This window comes from Labeo rohita, chromosome 24, assembly GCF_022985175.1.
Source record: "Labeo rohita strain BAU-BD-2019 chromosome 24, IGBB_LRoh.1.0, whole genome shotgun sequence".
In the NCBI taxonomy this organism is placed as follows: Eukaryota; Metazoa; Chordata; class Actinopteri; order Cypriniformes; family Cyprinidae; genus Labeo; species Labeo rohita.
The window spans coordinates 12,106,351-12,129,394 of NC_066892.1; the positions used below are offsets into that span (position 1 = coordinate 12,106,351).

Sequence of the window (23,044 nt, forward strand, 5' to 3'; positions counted from 1 at the left end):
CTGAATTCAAAGAATTTCAGAAAAAATCAAATTGAGAAAATCACCACTAAAGTTGTCCAACGCATATTAATAATCAAAAATTAAGTTTATATTATATATTTATTTATTTATATTTATTTTTATGGTCGGAAATTTACAAAATATCTTCATGGAACATTTACTTAATATCCTTATGATTTTTAGAATTTAAAAAATCGATAATTTTAACCCATACAATATATTTTATTTTAATATATAATATATATATATATATATATACACACTGCTGTTCAAAAGTTTGTTTGTTTAATGTTTTTTAAAGAAGTCTTTTTCTTTTTCTGCATTTATTTGATTGAAAATACAAAAATAACAGTAAAATTGTGAAATATTATTGCAATTTAAAACTGTGGTTTTCTATTTTAATATACTTTAATATAATTTATTCCTGTGATGCAAAGCTGAATTTTCAGCATAATTACTTCAGTCTTCAGTGTCACATGATCCTTTAATATGCTGATTTATTATCAATGTTGAAAACAGTTGCTTAATATTTTTTGGGAACCTGTGATACTTTTTTTAGGATTCTTTGATAAAAACATTTAAAAAGAACAGTTTTTTTTTTTTTTTTTTGAATAGTAATCTTTTGTAACTACATACACTACCGTTTAAAGTTTGGTGTCAGTAATTTCTTTCTTTCTTTCTTTCTTTGAAAGAAATTAATACTTTTATTCAGCAAGGATGTGTGAAATTGTTAAAAAGTGATAAGACTTACATTGTTAGAAAAGATTTCTATTTTGAATAAATGCTGTTCTTTTAACTTTTTATTCATTAAAGAATCTTGAAAAAAGTATCATAGGTTCCAAAAACATATTAAACAGCACATCTGTTTCCAACACTGATGATAAATCAGCATATTAGAATAATTTCTGAAGGATCGAGTAATAGCTGATAAAAATTCAGCTTTGCATCACAGAAATAAATTATATTATAAATTATAGTTTTATAAAGAAAACTATTCATAATATTACTTTTCTGTATTTTTGATTAAATACCGACAATGTAAGCCTATATATAACAAAAAAAAAAAAAAAAAAAAATAAAAATAAATTGTAACCCTGGCCCACAAAACCAGTCATAAGGGCACATTTTTTTGAAAATGAGATTTATACATCATCTAAAAGCTGAACAAATGAGATCTCAATTTATGTATTTGTTAGGATAGGACAAAATTTGAGGAAGAAAATCTGGAATCTGAAAAAAAAAATCAAAATGTTGAGAAAATCGCCTTTATGTTGTCCAAATGAAGTTCTTAGCAATGCATATTACTGATCAGAAATTAAGTTTTGATATATTTACGGTAGGAAATTTACAAAATATCTTCATGAAACATGATCTTTAATTAATATCCTAATGATTTTTGGCATAAAAAAAAATCGATTATTTTCACCCATACAGTGTATTGTATGCAACTGCTACAAATATACCCGTGACACTCAAAGACTGGTTTTGCGGTCCAGGGTCACAATTATTGTTGTCTTGCATAACATTTCAGTAACATCTACATAACACAAAATATGACTGATAGTATGCGGGACAGTTGTGCCGGTAGGTGGCGCTGTTGTTTATGTTCCTTTACAACATTATTATTCTTCGTCCCCCGCGTTTAGTCGCGTGACTGATTGTTTCGGAACTTCGGAACAAACGTCAATGTGTCTTTATTTGACGGGCGGCTCAGCGGTAACATGATGAATGTTGTCTTTTCAGTTAAGCCGGGTCAATATATAGTTCCCAGACACGCCGAGTTTGAATTTTGAATCGTTGCACTTCCTTTGCCTCCCGACACGTCACTGGAGCCACTTGGATGGAAAGAGTGAGAAAATAATAAGGCAAGTTCTGTCTTTACTCTCTTTGAACAATCTGAAGCACGCAAGTGACTCTAGAAGTACGTCGGTGGTTGTAGTAAGTTTAGGCTGTAACAGGTCAACTCTCCGCGATAGTACACAATGTACATTACGTAATAAAATTATTTATTTATTTTAAACAGACTAGCCTAATGCCAGAAATACAGGGCTCTACAAAAAAAGGAAACAATTGTCAGCCATGGTCAAAAGGAATTTGTTTTGAAGGTTGGTTTCAGTTCACAGTGTTGTTTCTTGCCTTCTAGAAATGTAGTTACAAGAAAATCGTTTTTGCACCATATGGCCATAACGATGTTAAAAAAAAAAAATCAGTGTGTAATTTTTTCAGCCATTCATGTCATTTGAATGTGTTGTGCAACAGCAGTGCTAATATTTAGGTTAATTAAAAAAAATGTGTGTGTGTATATATATATATATATATATATATATATATATATATATGTGTGTGTGTGTGTGTATATATATATATATTTTTTTTTTTTTAAAAAAAAAAAAATTCTTACTGTCACGCATACGATCAGTCATATTTTGTATTATGTAGATGTTACTGAAATGTTATGCAAGACAGCAATAATTCTGACCCTGGACCACAAAACCAGTCTTTGAGTGTCACGGGTTTATTTGTAGCAGTTGCCAACAATACACTGTATGGGAGAAAATAATCGATTTTTCTTTTATGCCAAAAATCATTAGGATATTAAGTAAAGGTCATGTTCCATGAAGATATTTTGTAAATTTCCTACCGTAAATATATCAAAACTTAATTTCTGATCAGTAATATGCATTGCTAAGAACTTCATTTGGACAACATAAAGGCGATTTTCTCAACATTTTGATTTTTTTTTTTCAGATTCCAGTTTTTCTTGCTCAAATATTGTCCTATCTTAACAGATACATAAATTGAGATCTCATTTGTTCAGCTTTTAGATGATGTATAAATCTCATTTTAAAAAAAAATTACCCTTATGACTGGTTTTGTGGGCCAGAGTCACAGTTTACTATATATATATATATATATATATATATATGATTCTAATATATGTAAAATAAGAGCATATATTTTTTGTTATTAGAGATAAAGGCCAGTAATCAGTTTATTCACTATTTTACTTAATCAGTTATTGGTTCTTCAATGTCAGCTGCTAATATTAAGTACCTAACAACTGTTATATTTTTGTAGTCACATTATTTAGTTACTTTGTTAAATAGAAACACTGATGATTCATGTAAGTTCCTACACCATTTTAACAGTTTTAAACTGAATGTCTTGGAATAGTTGCTGTTTGGGAAATGAAACTATGAATCTTACATGACCTAGTCTGTGTCATTTAGTATCCATGAGAAATATCTTACGCAATGTTGATTGAAATAAAAGTGAGATGAGCAATAAGTGAAATATTCACTAAGCCTTCCGTTAAGTTTTTATTGGAAGTTAAACTGTCCTAAGTTTAACAGGTTTCTCTGACACATATCCCACTTATGAGTCTTAATGTACTGTTATTTAGCTTTGTCTTGTTTCAGGAGTGTAAGATTAGTCTTAATATGAGATGAAAAAACCTGTAGTGATGCATTTTTGCACAGTATGAAACTACATTTTAATTTGTGACGTGTCTGTGCAAGTTTATACTTGCTCCTTTGTACTTTCTTTTTGCTGCTCAAACCTGTTTGACAGTTGAGTTGTTTTTATAGGATGAGGTCATATTTAATATAAGTAACAATGTAGTGTTGACATTAACTAAGTGGCTGGAATTTCTTGAAATTGCGTAATAATGAGCCTGAATGTATTCTTTGTATTTTATTTTGTACATTTGAAATATCCCTTTCAGAGTGATTTTTCATTTCTCTTCCCAAGCTTCTAGTTTCAGTTTTGAGGTGAAGTGACTCTTGGCTCAGACACTGAAACACTGGAACAGACATTTAAATGAATGCATGCTATGCTTCCTGGTGTCTGTTTTTAGTTGAACAAAACATGAGACATCTTGTCTGCAAGTAAATCATTAAGGTTAGGCAAAACAGTGGATTTATTTGCCTGTTTAAACCAATACTTGAATGCATGCACACACGCAAATTTAAATATGCATGTGTGGTTTAAGTCTTTGAATAGTTGACAACGTAGGCAAATAAACCTGTAGCATTCCTCCAAGTTCGCAGGAATGTAGAAAAATACAGATCGCAGTGATACTGTGAACTGTGCCTGCAACTGCTACAGCCTATTATCTCATCTGCACACATTTAGTTTGTATTTCATGTCATGAAATACGATAAAGAGTAACACCGGAGGGTTTGGAATAATCCCACTGCTTGTTTTAATAAATTAGTATTGTGTTATGCATAAAGACATCCATTATTCTATGAAATTGTCTGTTTTTGTGACCTGTATTGTTTTGGTGCTCACTATTTCGCTGACGTTGCTGCATTTGAAGTAGCCACTAAATCCAGCATTTCTTTTAATAATTTTTGATTATTTTATTTATTTATGATTTATTTTTTCTTATTTATTCATTAATCAAGTTTTTTGAAAGAGCTAATATTTTATTTTATTTTATTTTATTTTATTCTGTAAAATGCCAGAATTTCTGTTAGATTTATGTCATTGTAACACAGTTAGATGGCATTTGTAGAGTGGCATTTGAGGTTCCTCAAGGCCAAGTCTACCAGATTTTTAATGTTTTTTAAAGAAGTCTCTTCTGCTCAACAAACCTGCATTTGTTTGATCCAGAGTACAGCAAAAACAGGACAATTTTAAAGTATTTTTTACAATTTAATATAACTGTTTTCTATTTGAATATATTTTAAAATGTAATTTATTCTTGTGATTTCAAAGCTGAATTTTTAGCATCATTACTCCAGTCACATGATCCTTCAGAAATCATTCTAACATTCTGATTCGCTGCTCAAAAAACATGTATCATTATTATTGTTGAAAACTGCAGTATATTTTTTTTCAGGTTCCTTTGATGAATAGAAAGTTTAGAAAAACAGCATTTATCTGAAATGGAAATCTTTTGTAACATTATAAATGTCTTTATCATCACCTTTGATCAATTTAAAGCATCCTTGCTAAGTAAAAGTATTAATTTCTATCATTTATTTTGCCAAAAATATTGTAAATAAAAATATTGCCAAAACATATATACTGACTCCAAGCTTTTGAATAGTATAGTGTATTATGTTACAAACGTTTTTTAAGATAATTCCTATTCCTAAGTGTTTTAAATATTGATAATAATTATAATCATAATAAATATAATAATAAATCTTAAGCAACTAATCAGCATATTAGAATGATTTCTGAAGGATCATGTGACACTGAAGACTGGAGTAATGATGCTTAAAATTTAGCTTTGCTCACAGGAATAAATTACATTTTAAAATATATTCAAATAGAAAGCAATTATTTTAAATAGTAAAAATATTACTGCTTTTGCTGTATTTTGGATCAAATAAATGCAGACTTTGTCAGCAGAAGAGAATTTTTGGAAAAAAAAAACTTACTGTTCAAAAACTTTTGACTGGTAGTGTAATTAAAGCATGTATGAGCATAAAACCAGAACCATCAGAAAAATATTATTAAAAAAAAATATAATGGAATTAAAGTAATATTACTGACAATGCAGATTTTTTTAAATAATATGCAGAGGAATTTATATATTAAATGGTTAAAGAGAATTCAAAATGAAGATATATCTAATATTTATATCATACACTGTTCTTGAGAGGCTCCTCCTGCCCTTTAAATCTGGATCTTGTATGTCCAGTGCAGCATTATCTAAAAATACCTCTTGTACCTCAGATGGGAAGGGGAATGTCGCCCACCCAGTGAGCATTCGTGTGTTGTGTTTGACGGAGGGAGTATGTGGAAATGGCATATGAAAGAAGAACGTCCCCCTTTGCTCCCTCCCAGTTGGAGAGAAGCAAAGGGGAGGATGAAAGAGAGTGAGGAAAAGGGAGGTGGAGACTCATCGCTTGGCCGCCCAGACTGAGGCTCCTCTCTGTGTTCATGCCACACTTGATTAGTGACTCTGAGTGGCCTTCCTGTCCTGTCATGCAAGGCCCAAAGAGCCCTCTGGAGCTAAAGTGGACGTTGGACACTGCTGAAAAGAGCACTTGGCTGTGGTAGAACATCTCGCTTAAATGTTTTATTATGTTTGTGTTCTGCGCAGGACCAAAATGGAGAGTTGCCATCAGAATCAGGTGTGCCCGAGAGGCAGGGAAGCGATCTGAGGACCTGTTGCATCTATGAGCTTGTGAGATTCTGAGAGGCCTCAGGATGGAGGAGCAACCCAGCTGCCCCAATGTCAGCATTCCCTGCTCCAATGAGCAGAGAGACAAGAAGAAACGCTATACTGTGAGTGACCTCTGATGTTCTTGTATACATTTGTTGTAAATATGTTGTGGCATCAGATATGTGACTTTTAAATCTTGTCTTGATAGGTTTACAAAGTAATTGTCAGTGTTGGAAGGCAAGAATGGTTTGTGTTTCGGAGATATGCAGAATTTGACAAACTGTACAACACAGTAAGTAAACTAAGTTTTAGTAAATGAGAAAAGACTGTAACTATGATTTCACCTATTTTAAGTGACATTGATTTTGGTTTAGAGCTTGTTTGTAATGAAATATTCACATATGACCAATTAATATAAAATATAAAACTCATAATCTTTTGGAAAAATATCTTCAGAATGCTCCTATGCCTACCAAGCTGCATTTATTTGATAAAAATACAGTAAAAACAGTAATATTGTGAAATATTATTACAATTAAAAATAATAAAAATAATAATTTTAATACATTTTAAAATGTAATGTATTCCTGTGATGGCAAAGCTAATTTTTCAGCAGCCATCAGTTTTCACTGTCATGTGATGTTTTAGACATGCTGATTTGGTGCTATAGAAACATTTCTTCTTATTATCAATGCTTGAAAACATTTGTGCTGCCTAATATTTAAGTGAAATATTCTTTGATGAATTGAAAGTTCATTCAAAATAGAAAACTTTTGTAAAATAGTAAATGTCTTTACTGTCACTTTAAATTATTTTTAAAGCATCCTTGCTAAATAAAAGTATTAATTTCTTTAAAATAGGGCTGTCAAATGATTAATTGTGATTAATTGCATACAAAAAAGTTTAAATTGGTCTAATATATGTGTGTGTACTGTGTGTAATTATTATGTGTATATATAAGTTTATACAAATTAATGTATATATTTAAGAGAAATGTGTTATGTACAAAATATTTTTATTTATATATAATATAAATTCTATAAAATGTATAATAAATGCATAGAATTGTAAATATTTCTTAAATATATACATGAATGTGTTTGTATTTATATATACATAATAATTACACACAGTACACACACATATATTAGGCAAACTCAACCTTTTATTATGTATGCGATTAATCGCGATTAATCGTTTGACAGCCCTACTTTAAAACAAACTGTACTGACCACAGACTTGTGAATGATGTTATATTTTGAAACAATATTGTCTTTCCACAGTTAAAAAAACAGTTTCCTGCTCTAAATTTGAAGATTCCTGCTAAGAGAATATTTGGAGACAACTTTGACCCAGGTATTTTACACTTTCTCAAAATAAATGTTTCACGCGATATTGTTTCAGAGCCCACTGGAACTTTTGTCATCTCGTGCACATACGTTAGTGCTTCATTTAGCTTAACAGAGATCATGTGTATTTGCCAAATTAGATTATCCAACAGTGTTCCATACAGAAAACCAACCATGCTAAATCCGCCCTGCCCCGAACCCATAAAATCTTTATCCATGTTTAATCTCACGTTATGCTCTCAGACAATGTGGCAGCAAATTGTGTGCATAAATAACAGAATGAGAATGCGCACCCAAGAACCAATTGTATTTAGCTCATGTGCGACCAATTATGTGGCCAGTATGTGGTCGGGATCTTTTTTCATGGAGAAACCATGAGTCTGGTCATTGAAAGCACATGCAAAATTTGTGCACATGTTGTAAAGGCTTCTCTCTGCTTTTTCTCTGCCCCTCATTCTCTCTGGATAATTGCTGTCTTGCTGGACAATAGCAATCTAATTATTTGGTGCACATTTTACAGTAGTGACCCATGCTGCACTGAGAGACTGAGGCCATTGAAGTAACTGCTAAATTAATTATTTTCCCTATGAGGTGATCACAAGTAATTAGGTCTGTTTTGTATAGAAGCCCTTTTCCGCCACTGAATTAAAAAAAAAAAAAAGGCTATTCTGACTTATTTTCTTAGAATTATGAGATATAAACTTGCAATTGCTGGTTAAAAAGTCAGAGAAATTCTAAGGAAAAAAGTCAACATTGCAAGATATAATTCTGACTTTAGAACTCGCAATTCTGACTTTAGAAATCGCAATTTTTATATCACAATTCTAAGAAAAATGTCAGAATTGCAAGTTTGTATCAAATTATATTGCACGTTTGTTGTATTGCGAGTTTGTATCACTTTATTTCTCAGAATTGCAACTTTATTTTTTAGAACTGCAAATATTTCTCAGAATTGTGACCTTATTACTCAGAATTCCGACTGTATAGCTTTTATTTCACAATTCAGAGAAAAAAGTCAGAATTGCAAGTTTGTATCACTTTGTTTCTCAGTATTGCAATTTATTTTCAGAATTGCGAGTTTCTATCGAGTTGTATTGTGAGTTTGTTGTAATGCAAGTTTGTATCACTTTATTTCTCTGAATTGCAACTTTATTTTTTAGAACTGCAAATATTTCTCAGAATTGTGACCTTATTACTCAGAATTCCGACTGCATAGCTTTTATTTCACAATTCAGAGAAAAAAGTCAGAATTGCGAGTTTGTATCAAATTGTATTGCGAGTTTGTATCACTTTATTTCTCAGTATTGCAATTTATTTTCAGAATTGCGAGTTTCTATCGAGTTGTATTGCGAGTTTGTTGTAATGCAAGTTTGTATCACTTTATTTCTCAGAATTGCAACTTTATTTCTCAGAATTGCGAGTTTCTATCGAGTTGTATTGCAAATTTCTTGTAATGCAAGTTTGTATCACTTTATTTCTCAGAATTGCAACTTTTTCTCCGAACTTTGACTTTATATCTCGCAATTCTGTCTATATTTCTCAGAATTGCAAGTTTATTTCTCAGAATTGCACGTTTATATCACAATTCTGAGAATTGCGAGTTTGTATCACACTATTTTTCAGAATTGCAACTTTATTTTTTAGAATTGCAACTTTATATCTCTCAATTCTGACTTTATAACAATTCTGAGGAAAAAGTAAGAATTGCAAGTTTCTATCAAGTTGTATTGCGAGTTTGTTGTAATGCAAGTTTGTATCACTTTATTTGTCAGAATTGCAACTTTATTTCTCAGAATTGCGAGTTTCTATCAAGTTGTATTGCGAATTTCTTGTAATGCAAGTTTGTATCGCTGTATTTCTTAGAATTGCAACTATTTTTCAGAATTGCAAGTTTCTATTGAGTTGTATTGCGAGTTTGCTGTAATGCAAGTTGGTATCACTTTATTTCTCAGAATTGCAACTATTTTTCAGAATTGCAACTATTTTTCAGAATTGCGAGTTTCTATCGAGTTGTGTTGCGAGTTTGTTTTAATGCAAGTTTGTATCACTTTATTACTCAGAATTGCAACTTTATTTCTCAGAATTGTGACTATTTCTCAGAACTGTGACTTTATATCTCACAATTCTGTCTATATTTCTCAGAATTGCAAGTTTATTTCTCAGAATTGCACGTTTATATCACAATTCTGAAAACTGAGTTTGTATCACACTATTTTTCAGACTTTTTTTTTAGAATTGCAACTTTATATCTCTCAGTTCTGATTTTATAACAATTCTGAGGAAAAGTAAGAATTGCAAGTTTGTATCAGGTTGTATTGTGAGTATTGTGTTGTAATGGGAGTTTGTATTACTTTATTTCTCAGAATTGCAACTTTATTTCTCAGAATTGTGAGTTTATATGTCACAATTCTTACTTTACAAATTGCAATTGAAAGTTTAAATCACAATTCTGAGAAAAAAATCAGAATTGCAAGTTTGTATCACTTCATTTGTCAGAATTGCAACTTTATATCTCCAAAATTACAAGTTATATCTCGCAATTCTCTCTGTATTTCTCAGAATTGCAACTAATATTTCTCAGAATTGCGTGTCATGAACTCTCAACACTTTATAACTTGCAAGTTTATATCACAGCTCTGAGAAAAAAGGTCAGAATTGCAAGATGTAAACTTGCATTTGCAAGAAATAAGTCAGAATTGTGAGATAAAAAGTCGCAAATTACCTTTTTTATTTTTTATTCAGTGGTGGAAATAGTTTTGGTGATGGGCAGCATATTATTCATATCACGCTTACATAACCCCTTTGGCTGAACCACAATAATACTTTCCTGTATTTTGGTGTAAATGTCACTTGCTGGAAGTTAAGCAAATTAGGCAAATGCTATTTTGAACAGGTTGCTTGATATATGCAAAAGAACCAGAGCAAAACTGTACGAGATAAAACAAAACCATCCAGACTAATATGGGTTCAAATATGGGTTTACTTGCGATGAGAATAAACATGGTTTGTGTTTACAACAAAGTGTTTACTGCAGTGAATTATTGGCTACCAAAAGCATTAAACAATCTTCAAGAGGCATTTGAAACCTAAATTGTACATTATCTTATTCAGCCTGTCATTTTGGCCTGTGAAGTTCATAATAATATTAATACATTAAAAACAAAAAAGGTGCATACATTAAAAGTGTAGTGTAGGCTCACTACTTAAAATCAGGCAAAATCAGTTTGAGAATCACTTCACATTTTCTTTTTTTTCTTAATCTAATTTGCACCCATATATTTTGTATAATTCATAGAATTCATAAAACACAGAAAAGCGGGGTTACATGAGTTCATTCAGAAGATCGTGTCCCATCCACAGCTCTGCAACCAGTAAGTATATCAGCCAGTTACTGCTCCCTCAGTTTTTATCACCACTCGCAGTGTCAGTGCATCTAAATGTATGTAAAATTTGAGTGGTCTTTACAATGGAAACAGGCCAAAACCAGCCACAAGGAGATATCTCTCTGAACTTTGAGTACAAAGCCGGTTCGATTGTATCTTGTGAACCCGTGCCAAATAAAAGATGCTTCTTTTTGATTCTCTGTAAAATTTGCCATGGCTACGGTTCTTGTTACAGCGAGCTGTTGATGTTAGCTCATATTCCTCCTCACAGCTGTGGCTTTGTATCGCCACAGTCAGACCTCTAACATGTGAATGTTCATTTCAAATACGCAGCCCCGATGTCAAAGACTTTCTGCAGATGGACAAATCTAAAAACTTCTCTGATGCCTCAGAGGATGAAGATGACAAGGTTGGTGTATGTACAAATATTATGTTTTTAGTAGTTAACATATTAAGTAGTAAGTAGTAAGTAGTCTTCATATTTTCTTGACGACTTGCTTGTTAGCTGTATTTATAAGCTTGAGTGTTATATTTTAAGCATTTTCAACATGCTACAGTTATTGATTTTTTTTTTTTTTTGTTTTTTTATCCTTTTTTGAGCCGAGGTGCAAAATAATTTATGCTATAATCTTTTTTTGCTTTTTTTTTGTTTGCATTTTTTTGTGTATAAATAATTCAAATAAATAAATACATATCTAAATGAATAATAAGTGCACGTTTTACTACTGCTTTTAACCCTCTGGGCCTCTTCGTTTAGGAATCACACTTGGCTCCTTCGTGGTCAAAAGTAACCGCAACCTTGAAATGTAACTTTTTGTTTTTTCAGGAAAATCATTTAATAATATTTTTTATTATTATTTAGAATTTTGAGGTGATTTTATGACAATATGCAATATTTATACAATTTTAATGAGCTATTTTTTCCCATTAGAAAATAATATATATTTATTTATATAATATTTGTATTATTATTTTTCAGATGAAACATTTCACATTAAAACACAGTGAATGCTTTTAAAATCTTTTTTTTTTTTTTAAGTGAGAATTGTGCCATTTGGTATCATTACAAAATAAAACCTTGTCATGTAAGCTCCTGTAAATCTCCCTATATACATATTATACATATATACAGAGGCTTTTGGATTACCATTTTTACATATTTTATTAGGTTTTGCTTTTAGATATATATTTAGACATTCTAAAAGACTACTTTTTGTCAAAGTTTAGATACTTTTGGTTAGATAAATATCAGTTTGCATTATGATTACAATCAAATATTAAAATACAAGAAAATTGCTCTCCCCATCTCACATATTCTCAAAATTTGCTCTGTTGCAGTCTTACCAGTTCATTTCTGAGTGTGTGTGTGTTTGTGAGAGAGACTCTTTTGTATTTTTCCATTTATTCATTTTATTTCACATATTCTCAAAATTTGCTCTGCTAGATTTTTATTAGTTCATTTCTGTGTGTGTTTGTGTCTGTATGGCGCATGTGTGTTTTGCACTCTTGATATTTTAGAGTGCTACCCCTTGATTGCTGTGTCTGATTTGTAATTGGTACCACCAAAAGATTCTCTGAGTTCTCATGTTTTTTTGTATTTCCCATTCATTTCCTATGTCGGTCATTTTTGACCACGAAGGAGTCAAGTGTGACTTTTTTGTGACCCTCAGGGCTCTAGGGTGCGACCTATTTGGTCGCACGTGCAACCTGATTTCTCAATGGTGAGACTAAAAAATCTGAGGTCGCACCGGTGCGACCAGCAGTTCGAGGGCAAAAAAAAACAAAAAATTCTCTGCGACTGTGGTCCAACAGACACACATTAGGCCCATATCGTGGTCTAAACCAGAGATAGTGAAGGGAGTGTGGGAAGACCATGGCCGGCAATTAGTGATGAGCGGATGGCGGTTATATCCGCGGGCGCTGCGGATAATCCGTGGGTCGGGTGGGTCGGGTAATAAAAAAAATGCATTCTGATTATTTACGGGTGGGTCGTGGGTGGATGAGATAAATCAGTAATGATGCAAATATTAACTACATTTTCTAAAATGTGAACCCTTTTTAAATACTTTAATGTGAACCCTTTTTAAAGACCCTGACCCTTTAACTTTAATCCGAATCATGTCCATGATTTTTTTTTTGTGTGTTCACATAGCTAATGCAACAAAACTCAAGTGTCATCTCATTCTGATGAAGCTATGATTTTTAAAATTTCAAAATATAAATTTTCGGTCAAAAATGACCAAAGAGGCTCAGAGGGTTAAACGAGTCTTACCTAGTTTTGTCATATCTTTTACAGAGTACCTCTACCTCTAGAAATATAAACCTAGGGCCATCTGCAAATCTACAGTAAGTGTTTTATTATTATTTTTTTAATTCTTGATTTAGTATAGTGACAAATATTGTATTTATGTCATAATTTGAATGCAAAACATCCAGTTGCTTGAAGTTTATGATGCATATGCTTTAATTTTAGCCTTAATCACTTTGTTTTTCCAATAGAGCAAAGCCCACTGACTTTGACTTTCTTAAAGTCATAGGAAAGGGAAGCTTTGGAAAGGTACGTTTTGTTTTTAAATATAATGCCTAATGATGAAAATGATCCGAAATGTGGGACTAAAGAGAAAGTGGGTCAATCCCTTGTGTGCACATTTTGAATCAGTTACTGAAAGCTCTGAATGTCACTGAGCCTTAATATATTCTCTGTTTTCTTTGCTGAACGGTTAGCCATAGTGTTTGTTTCTGAGCCACGGACTCTCCATTTAGGAAGTGAAAGTTTCTCAGTTTTGAAGTCAGAGCTTGTCTTTTTTTTTCTGCCCATGGGCAGCCGTATTGGAAGGTGAAACTTGCTAACCCACCGTGTACTCTCCCACACAAAGGTTCTTCTTGCAAAGAGGAAACGGGATGGGAAGTGTTACGCCATCAAAGTCTTGCAAAAAAAGGTCATTTTAAACAGGAGAGAGGTAATGATTTTCTTAGTTTTAATGTCTGAACTTTATGCTTGCTCTGTTATGTTCTTTGACATTTGATTAATGAATTCCCTTTACATTTTTCTTTTCATGCCAGCAAAAGCACATTATGGCGGAACGTAATGTGTTGCTAAAGAATGTTAAACACCCCTTCCTGGTTGGACTGCACTACTCCTTTCAGACAACAGACAAGTTATACTTTGTCCTGGATTTTGTCAATGGTGGAGAAGTGAGTATTTGTGGTTGAGAAGCTCAAGGCTGACATCTGCCTTATCACATCTCAAATGCCACTGTTTGGCAGATTAAACCAGTATGTTTTATATATAGCTATTGCTGACAGTGACATTTGTCATTGTGTGTCTTAAAAGGGCAGTTCACCGAAAAATGAAAATTCTGTCATCATTTGGTCATCCACAGTTCGTTCCAAACCTGTGACTACTTTTTTTGTAGAACACAGAAAATAGATATTTTAAAACAATGTTTTTATCTGTACGACGAAAATACACTACCAGTCAAAAGTTTTTGAACTGTAAGATTTTTAATCTTCTTTTGCTCACCAGGTCTGCATTTATTTGATCCAAAACACAGCAAAAACAGTAATATTGTGGAATATTTTTACTATTTAAAATAACTGATTTCTATTTGAATATATTTTAAAATGTATTTTATTCCTGTGATCAAAGCAAAATTTTCAGCATCATCACTCCAGTCTTCAGTGTCACATGATCCTTCAGAAATCATTCTAATATGCTGATTTGCTGTTCAAGAACATTTTTATTATTTTTATTATTATCAATATTTAAAGCTGTTGAGTACATTTTTTCAGGATTCTGAAATAAAAGATGTTTATAATGTTTCTAAAGATTTCTGTTTTAAATAAACGCTGTTCTTCTGAACTTTCTATTCAGCAAAGAAACCTGAAAAAAATCTACTCAGCTGTTTTCAATGTTTTTTGAGCAGCAAATCAGAGTATTAGAATGATTTCTGAAGGATCATGTGACTGGAGTAACAATGCTTAAAATTCAGCTTTGAAATCATTGAATAAATTACATTTTAATATATATTCAAATCGAAAAGAGTTATTTTAAATAGTAAAAAATTCAAAAAAATTCTAAAATTGTACTTGACTTGGTGAGCAGAAGAGACTTCTTAAAAAACATCTTTAAGAAAAAATCTTACTGTTCAAAAACTTTTGACTGGTAGTGTATAAAGTCATATAGCTTTTTAACAGACTGAAGGTGAGTAATAATGACAGAATGTAATAAATTAAATTGTTTTGGTCAACTATCTCTTTAACATGGAAATGCATGGGATTGTCATGTGGCATGTAAATGAGATGATAAAGCAAATGCATGACTGTTGGTAATTTTTGGTCATTTTAATACCATTTTGCATGGTTCCTATTCACATGCTCAATTAGATCTCTGATCAGACTTCCTCTTTATTTGCTAAAAGTCTGCTGATGATATTTTAACAGTCAGCTAATGAAACACCACACCAATAAGTACTAGCATTATGAGGCACTCTACAAAACAGCAGTGATGTAATGGGCAACCTGACTATTTTTTGCATTTATTCAGTGAATATTACAATTTTTGATTTTTTTTTTTTTTTTCCATTACAGCTTTTCTTTCACCTCCAAAAAGAGCGGACCTTTCCTGAACCCAGAGCGAAGTTTTACATCGCTGAGATGGCAAGTGCTCTGGGTTACTTGCACTCTCTTAACATTGTTTACAGGTAAATGCAGCTTTACTACAGGATCCCATGTCTATAAATACACATTCTCAGATGAAGTTCAGCTGTAAAAGTGTGTGAGAATTCCCAGAGGCGGTGGAATGATTAACAGACACATTCTACACCTCCTCCCTCTTATGGTTTCCCCAGAAAGTATTAGAAAAAGTTTTGATTGGTGAACTAGCTTAACTGTAGTCATTTAAAATTACACTCACGTGTGAAATGGCCATCATGAGAGCATAGTTTGCATTCATAAGGTGTGACGGTATATGATTGCAAGGAAATGCATTATGAATAGCTTGTCTTGTTAAATTATAATACCTATAATTCACTATTGCGATTTTTCTGTTACAAGTTCTGTGTTATGTTTTTTTAGTCAAATATAGTTCCTGACTGGAAACATATGACAGACTGCTAACAAGTTAAGTGTTCTTGTGTTCCCAGGGATTTGAAACCAGAAAATATCCTGCTGGACTCTCAAGTAAGTACCCCTCTTTTTTCGCACTTTTATCATTGCCAGAGCGTAGCCGATCAACGTTGAGAGGGTTCCAGGGGAAACAGAGTAATCTACCCTCGCTGTGAAGTATAACAAACTCTTCTGATTTCCCGAGACGAGGTGTACAGAGTGTAGCTTTGGCCAGCCAAATGAAATATTGCAGTGAAACCGAAGACGTATTTTAAATTTGTAAGAATGCTTCAGATTAGTTGAAGTTTTATTTGTGCATTTCCCGTCGAATCGGATGAAACTGTGAGGTTACAAGGCCCTGGCAAATATTCCAGTCAGACACAAGATTCTTTGGCTCTGTGAAGAATAGGCCTTTTGTGTGGTAACATGCTTCCTGAAAATGTTCCTGTTGGCATCTTTTGTCTGTTAAGGGACATATAGTCTTGACTGACTTTGGACTGTGTAAGGAGGGCATCTCTCAAGCAGACACAACGACCACATTTTGTGGGACACCTGAGGTATTATATAATATAAATACGTCATTATGGATGAATGAAATTACAGTTCAAAAGTTTGGAGTCAGTAGGATTTTTTAAAATAGGAAATTAATGCTGTTAAGACATTTACACTACCAGTCAAAAGTTTTTGAACAGTAAGATTTTTCATGTTTTTTTAAAGAAGTCTCTTCTGCTCACCAAGCCTGCATTTATTTGATCCAAAATACAGCAAAAGCAGTAATATTGTAAAATATTTTTACTATTTAAAATAACTGGTTTCTATTTTAATATATTTTAAAATGGAATTTATTTCTGTGATCAAAGCTAAATTTTCAGCATCATTACTCCAGTCTTTAGTGTCACATGATCTGTCAGAAATTTTTCTAATATGCTGATTTGATGTTCAAGAAACATTTATTATTATTATTATTATTATTTAAAACAGTTTAGTACATTTTCCAGGATTCTTTGATGAATAGAAAGATCCAAAGATCAGCATTTATCTGAAAAAAAAAAAGGTTATATACTGTAGTATTCAAAAGCTTGCAGTCAGTATAATGTTTTATTTGTTTTTGGTAAGGAAATTATAGAAATTATTGCTTTTATTAAGCAGAAATGCTTTAAATTGATCAAAAGTGATGATAAAGGCATTTATGATGTTACAAAAGATTTCTATTTCAGATAAATGCTGTTCTTCTGAACTTTCTATTCATCAAAGAAACCTGAAAACAATCTACTCAGGTGTTTTCAAAATAATAATAATAATAATAATAATAATAAAATGTTTTTTTGAGCAGCAAATTAGAATATTAGAATGATTTCTGAAGGATCATGTGATTGGAGTAATGATGCTAAATATTAACTTTGAAATCACTGTAATAAATTAAATTTTAAAATATATTCAAATAGTAAGCAGTTATTTTAAATAGTAAAAATATTAAAGAAATTACTGTTTTTGCTGTACTTTGGATCAAATAAATGCAGGCTTGGTGAACTGAAGAGACTTCTTTGAAATTAATAATCTTACTGTTCAAAAACTTTTGACTGGTAGTTTATAATGTTAGAAAAGTACATTTTTATTTGAAATAAATGCTGTTATTTTGTTCTCTTTCAAATATTCCAGGAAAAATGTAGCACACCTTCCACAAAAATATTAAGCACCACAACTGTTATAAAATATTAAGAAATGATAGATCATGTGACACTGAAGACACATTTTTGTCTGCTTTGCCATTACAGAAATAAATTGCATTTTAAAATAGATTTAAAATGGAAAATAGTTATAAAAATTTGTAATAATACTAGTTTTTATTACATTTTTTTATTAAATAAATGCAAAACATGAGACTTTTTTCCAAAAACATCAAGTCTTACTAACACCAAACTTTTGTGTATTGCATGTTTTTGTGTGTGAAAAGTGTGTTTAGAAAATGAACTGCAAATAAACTTTCGAGGGTAGAATAACAATGATTTTAACGCAATAATTGCTGTCTCTTGTTGTCATGATAGTATCTAGCTCCGGAGGTACTCAGGAAACAACCCTATGATAACACTGTGGACTGGTGGTGTCTGGGTTCTGTGCTGTATGAAATGCTTTATGGGCTGGTAAGTTATAAATAAATCATAAATTTGAATAGTTGCCATGTAGGCAATGAAGCTTAAATCTTGTCTTATCTCTATGTCTGCAGCCTCCGTTCTACAGCAGGGACACACATGAGATGTATGACAACATTCTTCACAAGGAACTTGTCATGCGCCCTGGGGCATCCACAGCTGCCTGGTCCATCTTACAGGCCTTGCTGGAGAAAGACCACACCAGGAGGCTTGGCTCCAGAGATGACTTTGTAAGCTGTTTAGTACTGATATATCACCCCCTGGTGGATGAATTTATAGAATAGTTTAGTAATGTTTCAATAGGATTTCTACAGTTTAGTTTTCTGTAATACACAGTTGAAATCAAAAGTTTACATACACCTTGCAGAATCTGCAAAATGTTAATTATTTTACCAAAATAAGAGGGATTATACAAAATGCATGTTATTTTTTTATTTAGTACTGACCTTAATAAGATATTTCACATAAAAGACATTTACATATAGTCTGCGAGAGAAAATAATAGATGAATTTATATAAATGACCCCGTTCAAAAGTTTACATACACTTGATTGTTAATACTGTGTTCTTACCTGAATCATCCACAGCTGTTTTTTGTTTAGTGATAGTTGTTTATGAGTTTATCCTGAACAGTTAAACTGCCCGATGTTCTTCAGAAAAATTCTGTTTTTATTTTTTAGCGTATTTGAACCCTTTCCAACAATGACTGTATGATTTTGAGACCCATCTTTTCACACTGAGGCCAACTGAGGGACACGTATGCAACTATTACAGAAGGTTCAAATGCTCACTGATTCTTTAGAAGGAAAAAACGATGCATTAAGAGCTGGGGGTGAAAACTTTTGAACAGAATAAAAAGATGTGTACATTTTTCTTATTTTGCCTAAATATCATATTTTTTACATTTAGTACTGCTCTTCAGAAGCTACAGAAGATGCATGTTTCCCAGAAGACAAAATAAGTTAAATTTACCCTGATCTTCAAATTCAAAAAGTTTTCAACTCCCCAGCTCTTAATGCATCGTGTTTCCTTCTGGAGCATCAGTGAGCTTTTGAATCTTCTGTAATAATTGCATATGAGTCCCTCAGTTGTCCTCAGTGTAAAAAGAAGGATCTCAAAATCATACAGTCATTGTTGGAAAGGTCAAATACACAAATATGCTGAAAAACCACAGAATCTGTGGGACCTGAAGGATTTTTCTGAAGAACAGCAGGCAGTTTAACTGTTTAGGACAAACAAGGGACTCATGAACAACTATAACTAAACAAAAATCTGAATCATTCGGGTAACAACAACACAGTATTAAGAATCAAGTGTATGTATACTTTTGAATGGTGTCATTTTTATAAATTGAACTATTATTTTTTTTTGTAAACTGTATGTAAATGTTTTATGTGAAATATCTTATTCAGGTCAGTACTAAATAAAAAATAACGTGCATTTTGTATGATCCCTACATTAACGTTTTGCAGATTCTGCAAGGTGTATGTAAACTTTTGACTTCAACTGTATTACATTTAAGCAGGCAATATTGAATTGAAAATATCTTGGAATATTAAAAAGGCTGCATATGTTGTGTCCCATTTGTTGCAGAATGAAGTCAAAAGGCATGAATTTTTCTCATCTATTAACTGGTATGACCTTGAACAGAAAAAGCTTCCTCCTCCATTCAACCCTAGTGTGGTAAGACTTCATTCAACAGAAAATGAAAATGAAAATGTTTCTTCATCAGAACAGATTTGGAGACTTTTTAGCATTACATAACTTGCTCACCAATGGATCATCTGCAGTAAATGGGTGCCGTCAGAATGAGAGTCCAAACAGCTGATAAAAACATCACAATAATCTAAAAGTAATCCAAATGACTCCAGTCTATCAATTAAAGTCTTGTGAAGTAAAAAGCTGTGTTTGTAAGAAAGAAGCTCTCATTTTTACAGCACCCATTCACTGCAAAGTGAGCAAGTGATGTAATGCTAAATTTTTCCAAATCTGTTCCAATGAAGAACCTCATCTTTGATTACCAAAGGGAAAGCACATTTTTGTGTGAACTATCCCTTTAACGATATGCTGAAGTTTAAAAAGAATATGCATAAGTGTAATAAAACAGTCAACTCTCTATTGTCTTCCAGGAATCCCAGTATGACATCTCAAACTTTGATCCCGAGTTCACAGAGGAAACCGTGCCAAACTCTGTGTGCTACTCTTCAGGGCACTCGATCGTCAATGCTAGTGTTATGGAAGCTGATGATGCCTTCCTGGGATTTTCTTACGCTCCGCCATCAGAAGATTCTTTCCTGTAAGGGTGGCGCTGCTAATGGCGATCCACAGAGAGCTGAATGAAACGTCTGTGATTGCTCTCTCTGATGAAAGGGAAGAAATTGCTGATGTCATGATCAGACAGTGGACCCTTGTGTTTCTTAACAGAGGCAGTGCATAAACCTTTTGCGATGCAGGGTGTTTCAAACTTTATTTTTATGCATAAATAACATTATATTTTGTGTAACATTGAACGCCTTACCTGAGAGTTTAGCTCGGGAGCTGAAGTATTGAGTTTTTTTTCTTTTTCCAGAATTATTTTCAAGGGCTGATGATATTTGTAAACAAAATATCTACTTTGAAACATTCCTTGTTTTGTCCCAACTCTTACACTTGATTGCTTAAATACTGTGCAGTATATGACCAATTATGTTCTTGTAGTTTAGTCTTGTTAGAAATTTGCTATGGAAAAAAAATGTTTATATAATGTCAACGCAAGCAATTAAAAATTGCTGATTGACAAATTAATATATATATTTTCCATTTATACTGTTTAGTATGTATTTGAGTTAGAAAATAGGCAGATCTTTAAGCTGTTTTGAAATCAAAATGAACTTTGATAAACCCTGTAAGGGTCTAAGTCATCAACAGCCATAGTACAGAGTGAACTGAATATTTGTGGCTATTTTCATCTTAGATTTTAATGAGTTAACAGCGCTTAAATACTGACAATGACCCTGTAATAAACCACTGTTTCATTTCCCACCCTTTGATTATAAAATGAGACACCACAGTGCCTACTGACTTATGATATGACCTTTAAATGATGTACTGTACAAGTAAAAACCTTTTCTTGAATTACTTAGCTGTTATGCTTCTCATTTGCATATATTTGCTTATGTTATGCTACTGGGCCAGAGTTTCGTGCACAGATACCAAGCGTAACCATACATTTTATATAATAATATGATGAATAATGTTTAAAAATGTTTGATGAATAAGGCAAGGCCTTAAAATGTTTGCTCACATAGGACAGGACACATCTCATTTGCATATACTGAGCACGAGTTTCCTGCCCAGCTATCCACCTTTTTCTTTAACGCAGAAGTAAGCCTATTGGTGACGAGAGGAATAACAACATGCAGTTTGGTTTGCAATAAACCAGTGTGCTCATAATTACAGTTTTTCTCGATTGCTAAAACACTATAACCAATCTTTTGAACTAAAATTTCAAAACCATAATGCCACTTTTCAAAAAGCACACCCATTTCCCTGAATTATAAACACTATTCCCCTGCTTTAACACATGAGTCAGATTTGGGGAACTGTTACTGCAAAACTCTGAAATCCCTACATTTCTCAGTGCTTACACCATGTGGTCATTTAGAAAGCACTAGCATTCAATATTGTTCACTCAAGTCTGCAAAGTTTGAGCTCAATTAGCACACGATTACTCAAGTGGAAACACTAGGAGTCAAAATTTATCACACACCAATCAGAACCTTCGATTTAGATAAAAGAGCCAAAGTCAGTTTATAGTTTGTTGCTTTTCTCAGATCAGAAATAAAATTCTCAAAACTACTTGTTCAACCTCCACATCATCTAGTCACTTGTGCACATCATAAAATGTTTCTAATTTTTTTTTTTAACAAGTTGCGTTTGCTTTGGTACATTTATGCAACTGATTATGCAACTGATTTGTCTGCGGTTTTCTTACATTATCAGTTCCTATTGTCATGTTGTTCAAAATGTATTACATGTATATAGTTCTCTGTGCTATAGTCTTACCCCTCAAAACATCAAGTCATTAGCTCATCGTATATGTCTTTGCAGTAAATGCTACATTTTTCATCTAGTTGTCATAAACTGTCAAGCATATTCTACACATTTCTCTAAGAGTTTTTGTAAATTTGCCATGAACTGTTCAAGTGAATATTGACTTTCACTAATGCAGAGACTACAGATCAACCAATGACAAAGCAGTTCTCTGAAATAGCTCAAAGGTACATCTCAACATCTCATGAACCTTCAATTTGTTAAGCATATATAGACAGAGGACAACACAAGAGTTACAAATTCTGACAGTGGACTTTCTAATTTATATTTCTGCCTTTGCCCATATTTCCTTTTTCTTTTCTATTTCACAATGACTTTGTAATGTATTTATATTGTTTTTTTTGTTTTTTTTTGTCAGACCACTAGTAAAAGTGTAAGTGTGAATCCTATCCGGTCTTTTTCAATCAATATCAGTATGCGGGTACAGTAATATGCAATTTCGAAGACGAAGAGTAGGAGGTGAAAGAGGAAGAGGAGAAGAAGAAGGAGGAGGACGACGACAACAACGTGGAAGAGAAATAGGAAGGGCAAGGGCAAGAAAACAAGCAGTCTTATATATTTTAGTTGGATCAGGCATGCAAGAGGATTTTACCCTGCTGCCTGTCCAGGACCAATTTAGCCTGTGATGCTGAGGAGGTTGTTTGGCCTGTCCCAGACCAAGGACAGGATGCTGGGGCAGAATAATTATTTTTGTTGTTGTTTGCTGTTTTGTGCTGTACTCTACAGTACAATAAATTAAGTATTAAACATTTGCAAATGCATACAATTGTTGTGTTCATCGTGAATTTTTTTTTCCAAGTTTTACCAGTTTTTGTAGTATTGTTTTGAATTGATCTCATC

At 32.5% G+C, this 23,044-nt stretch overlaps 1 protein-coding gene across 2 annotated transcripts; it reads left to right on the top strand.

The window, feature by feature from the left end:
• The first annotated feature begins 1,612 nt into the window (after positions 1 to 1,612).
• On the top strand, positions 1,613 to 21,229 carry sgk3 (serum/glucocorticoid regulated kinase family member 3). 2 transcript variants are annotated; one of them, XM_051098521.1, is made up of 17 exons: positions 1,613 to 1,865; positions 6,062 to 6,246; positions 6,333 to 6,416; positions 7,408 to 7,480; positions 10,769 to 10,844; positions 11,190 to 11,271; positions 13,153 to 13,202; positions 13,356 to 13,413; positions 13,733 to 13,816; positions 13,920 to 14,051; positions 15,447 to 15,559; positions 16,001 to 16,037; positions 16,433 to 16,519; positions 18,008 to 18,103; positions 18,187 to 18,342; positions 19,706 to 19,795; positions 20,242 to 21,229. In XM_051098521.1, exons 2-17 carry the CDS (start codon positions 6,169 to 6,171, stop codon positions 20,410 to 20,412), a joined length of 1,467 nt encoding a protein of 488 aa, XP_050954478.1. In that variant the 5' UTR covers positions 1,613 to 1,865; positions 6,062 to 6,168; the 3' UTR covers positions 20,413 to 21,229. The 2 variants fall into 2 exon arrangements, with proteins under 2 accessions (XP_050954478.1, XP_050954479.1); XM_051098522.1 differs by having other exon boundaries at positions 11,190 to 11,265.
• Positions 21,230 to 23,044: the final 1,815 nt, after the last annotated feature.

Coding starts and splice junctions, on each gene's coding strand:
- sgk3 (XM_051098521.1), top strand. CDS start 6,169: ATGGAGGAGCAACCCAGCTGCCCCAATGTCAGCATTCCCTGCTCCAAT. Junction 6,417..7,407: donor TTGACAAACTGTACAACACA/GTAAGTAAACTA, acceptor GTCTTTCCACAG/TTAAAAAAACAGTTTCCTGC. Junction 15,560..16,000: donor TCTCTTAACATTGTTTACAG/GTAAATGCAGCT, acceptor TTGTGTTCCCAG/GGATTTGAAACCAGAAAATA.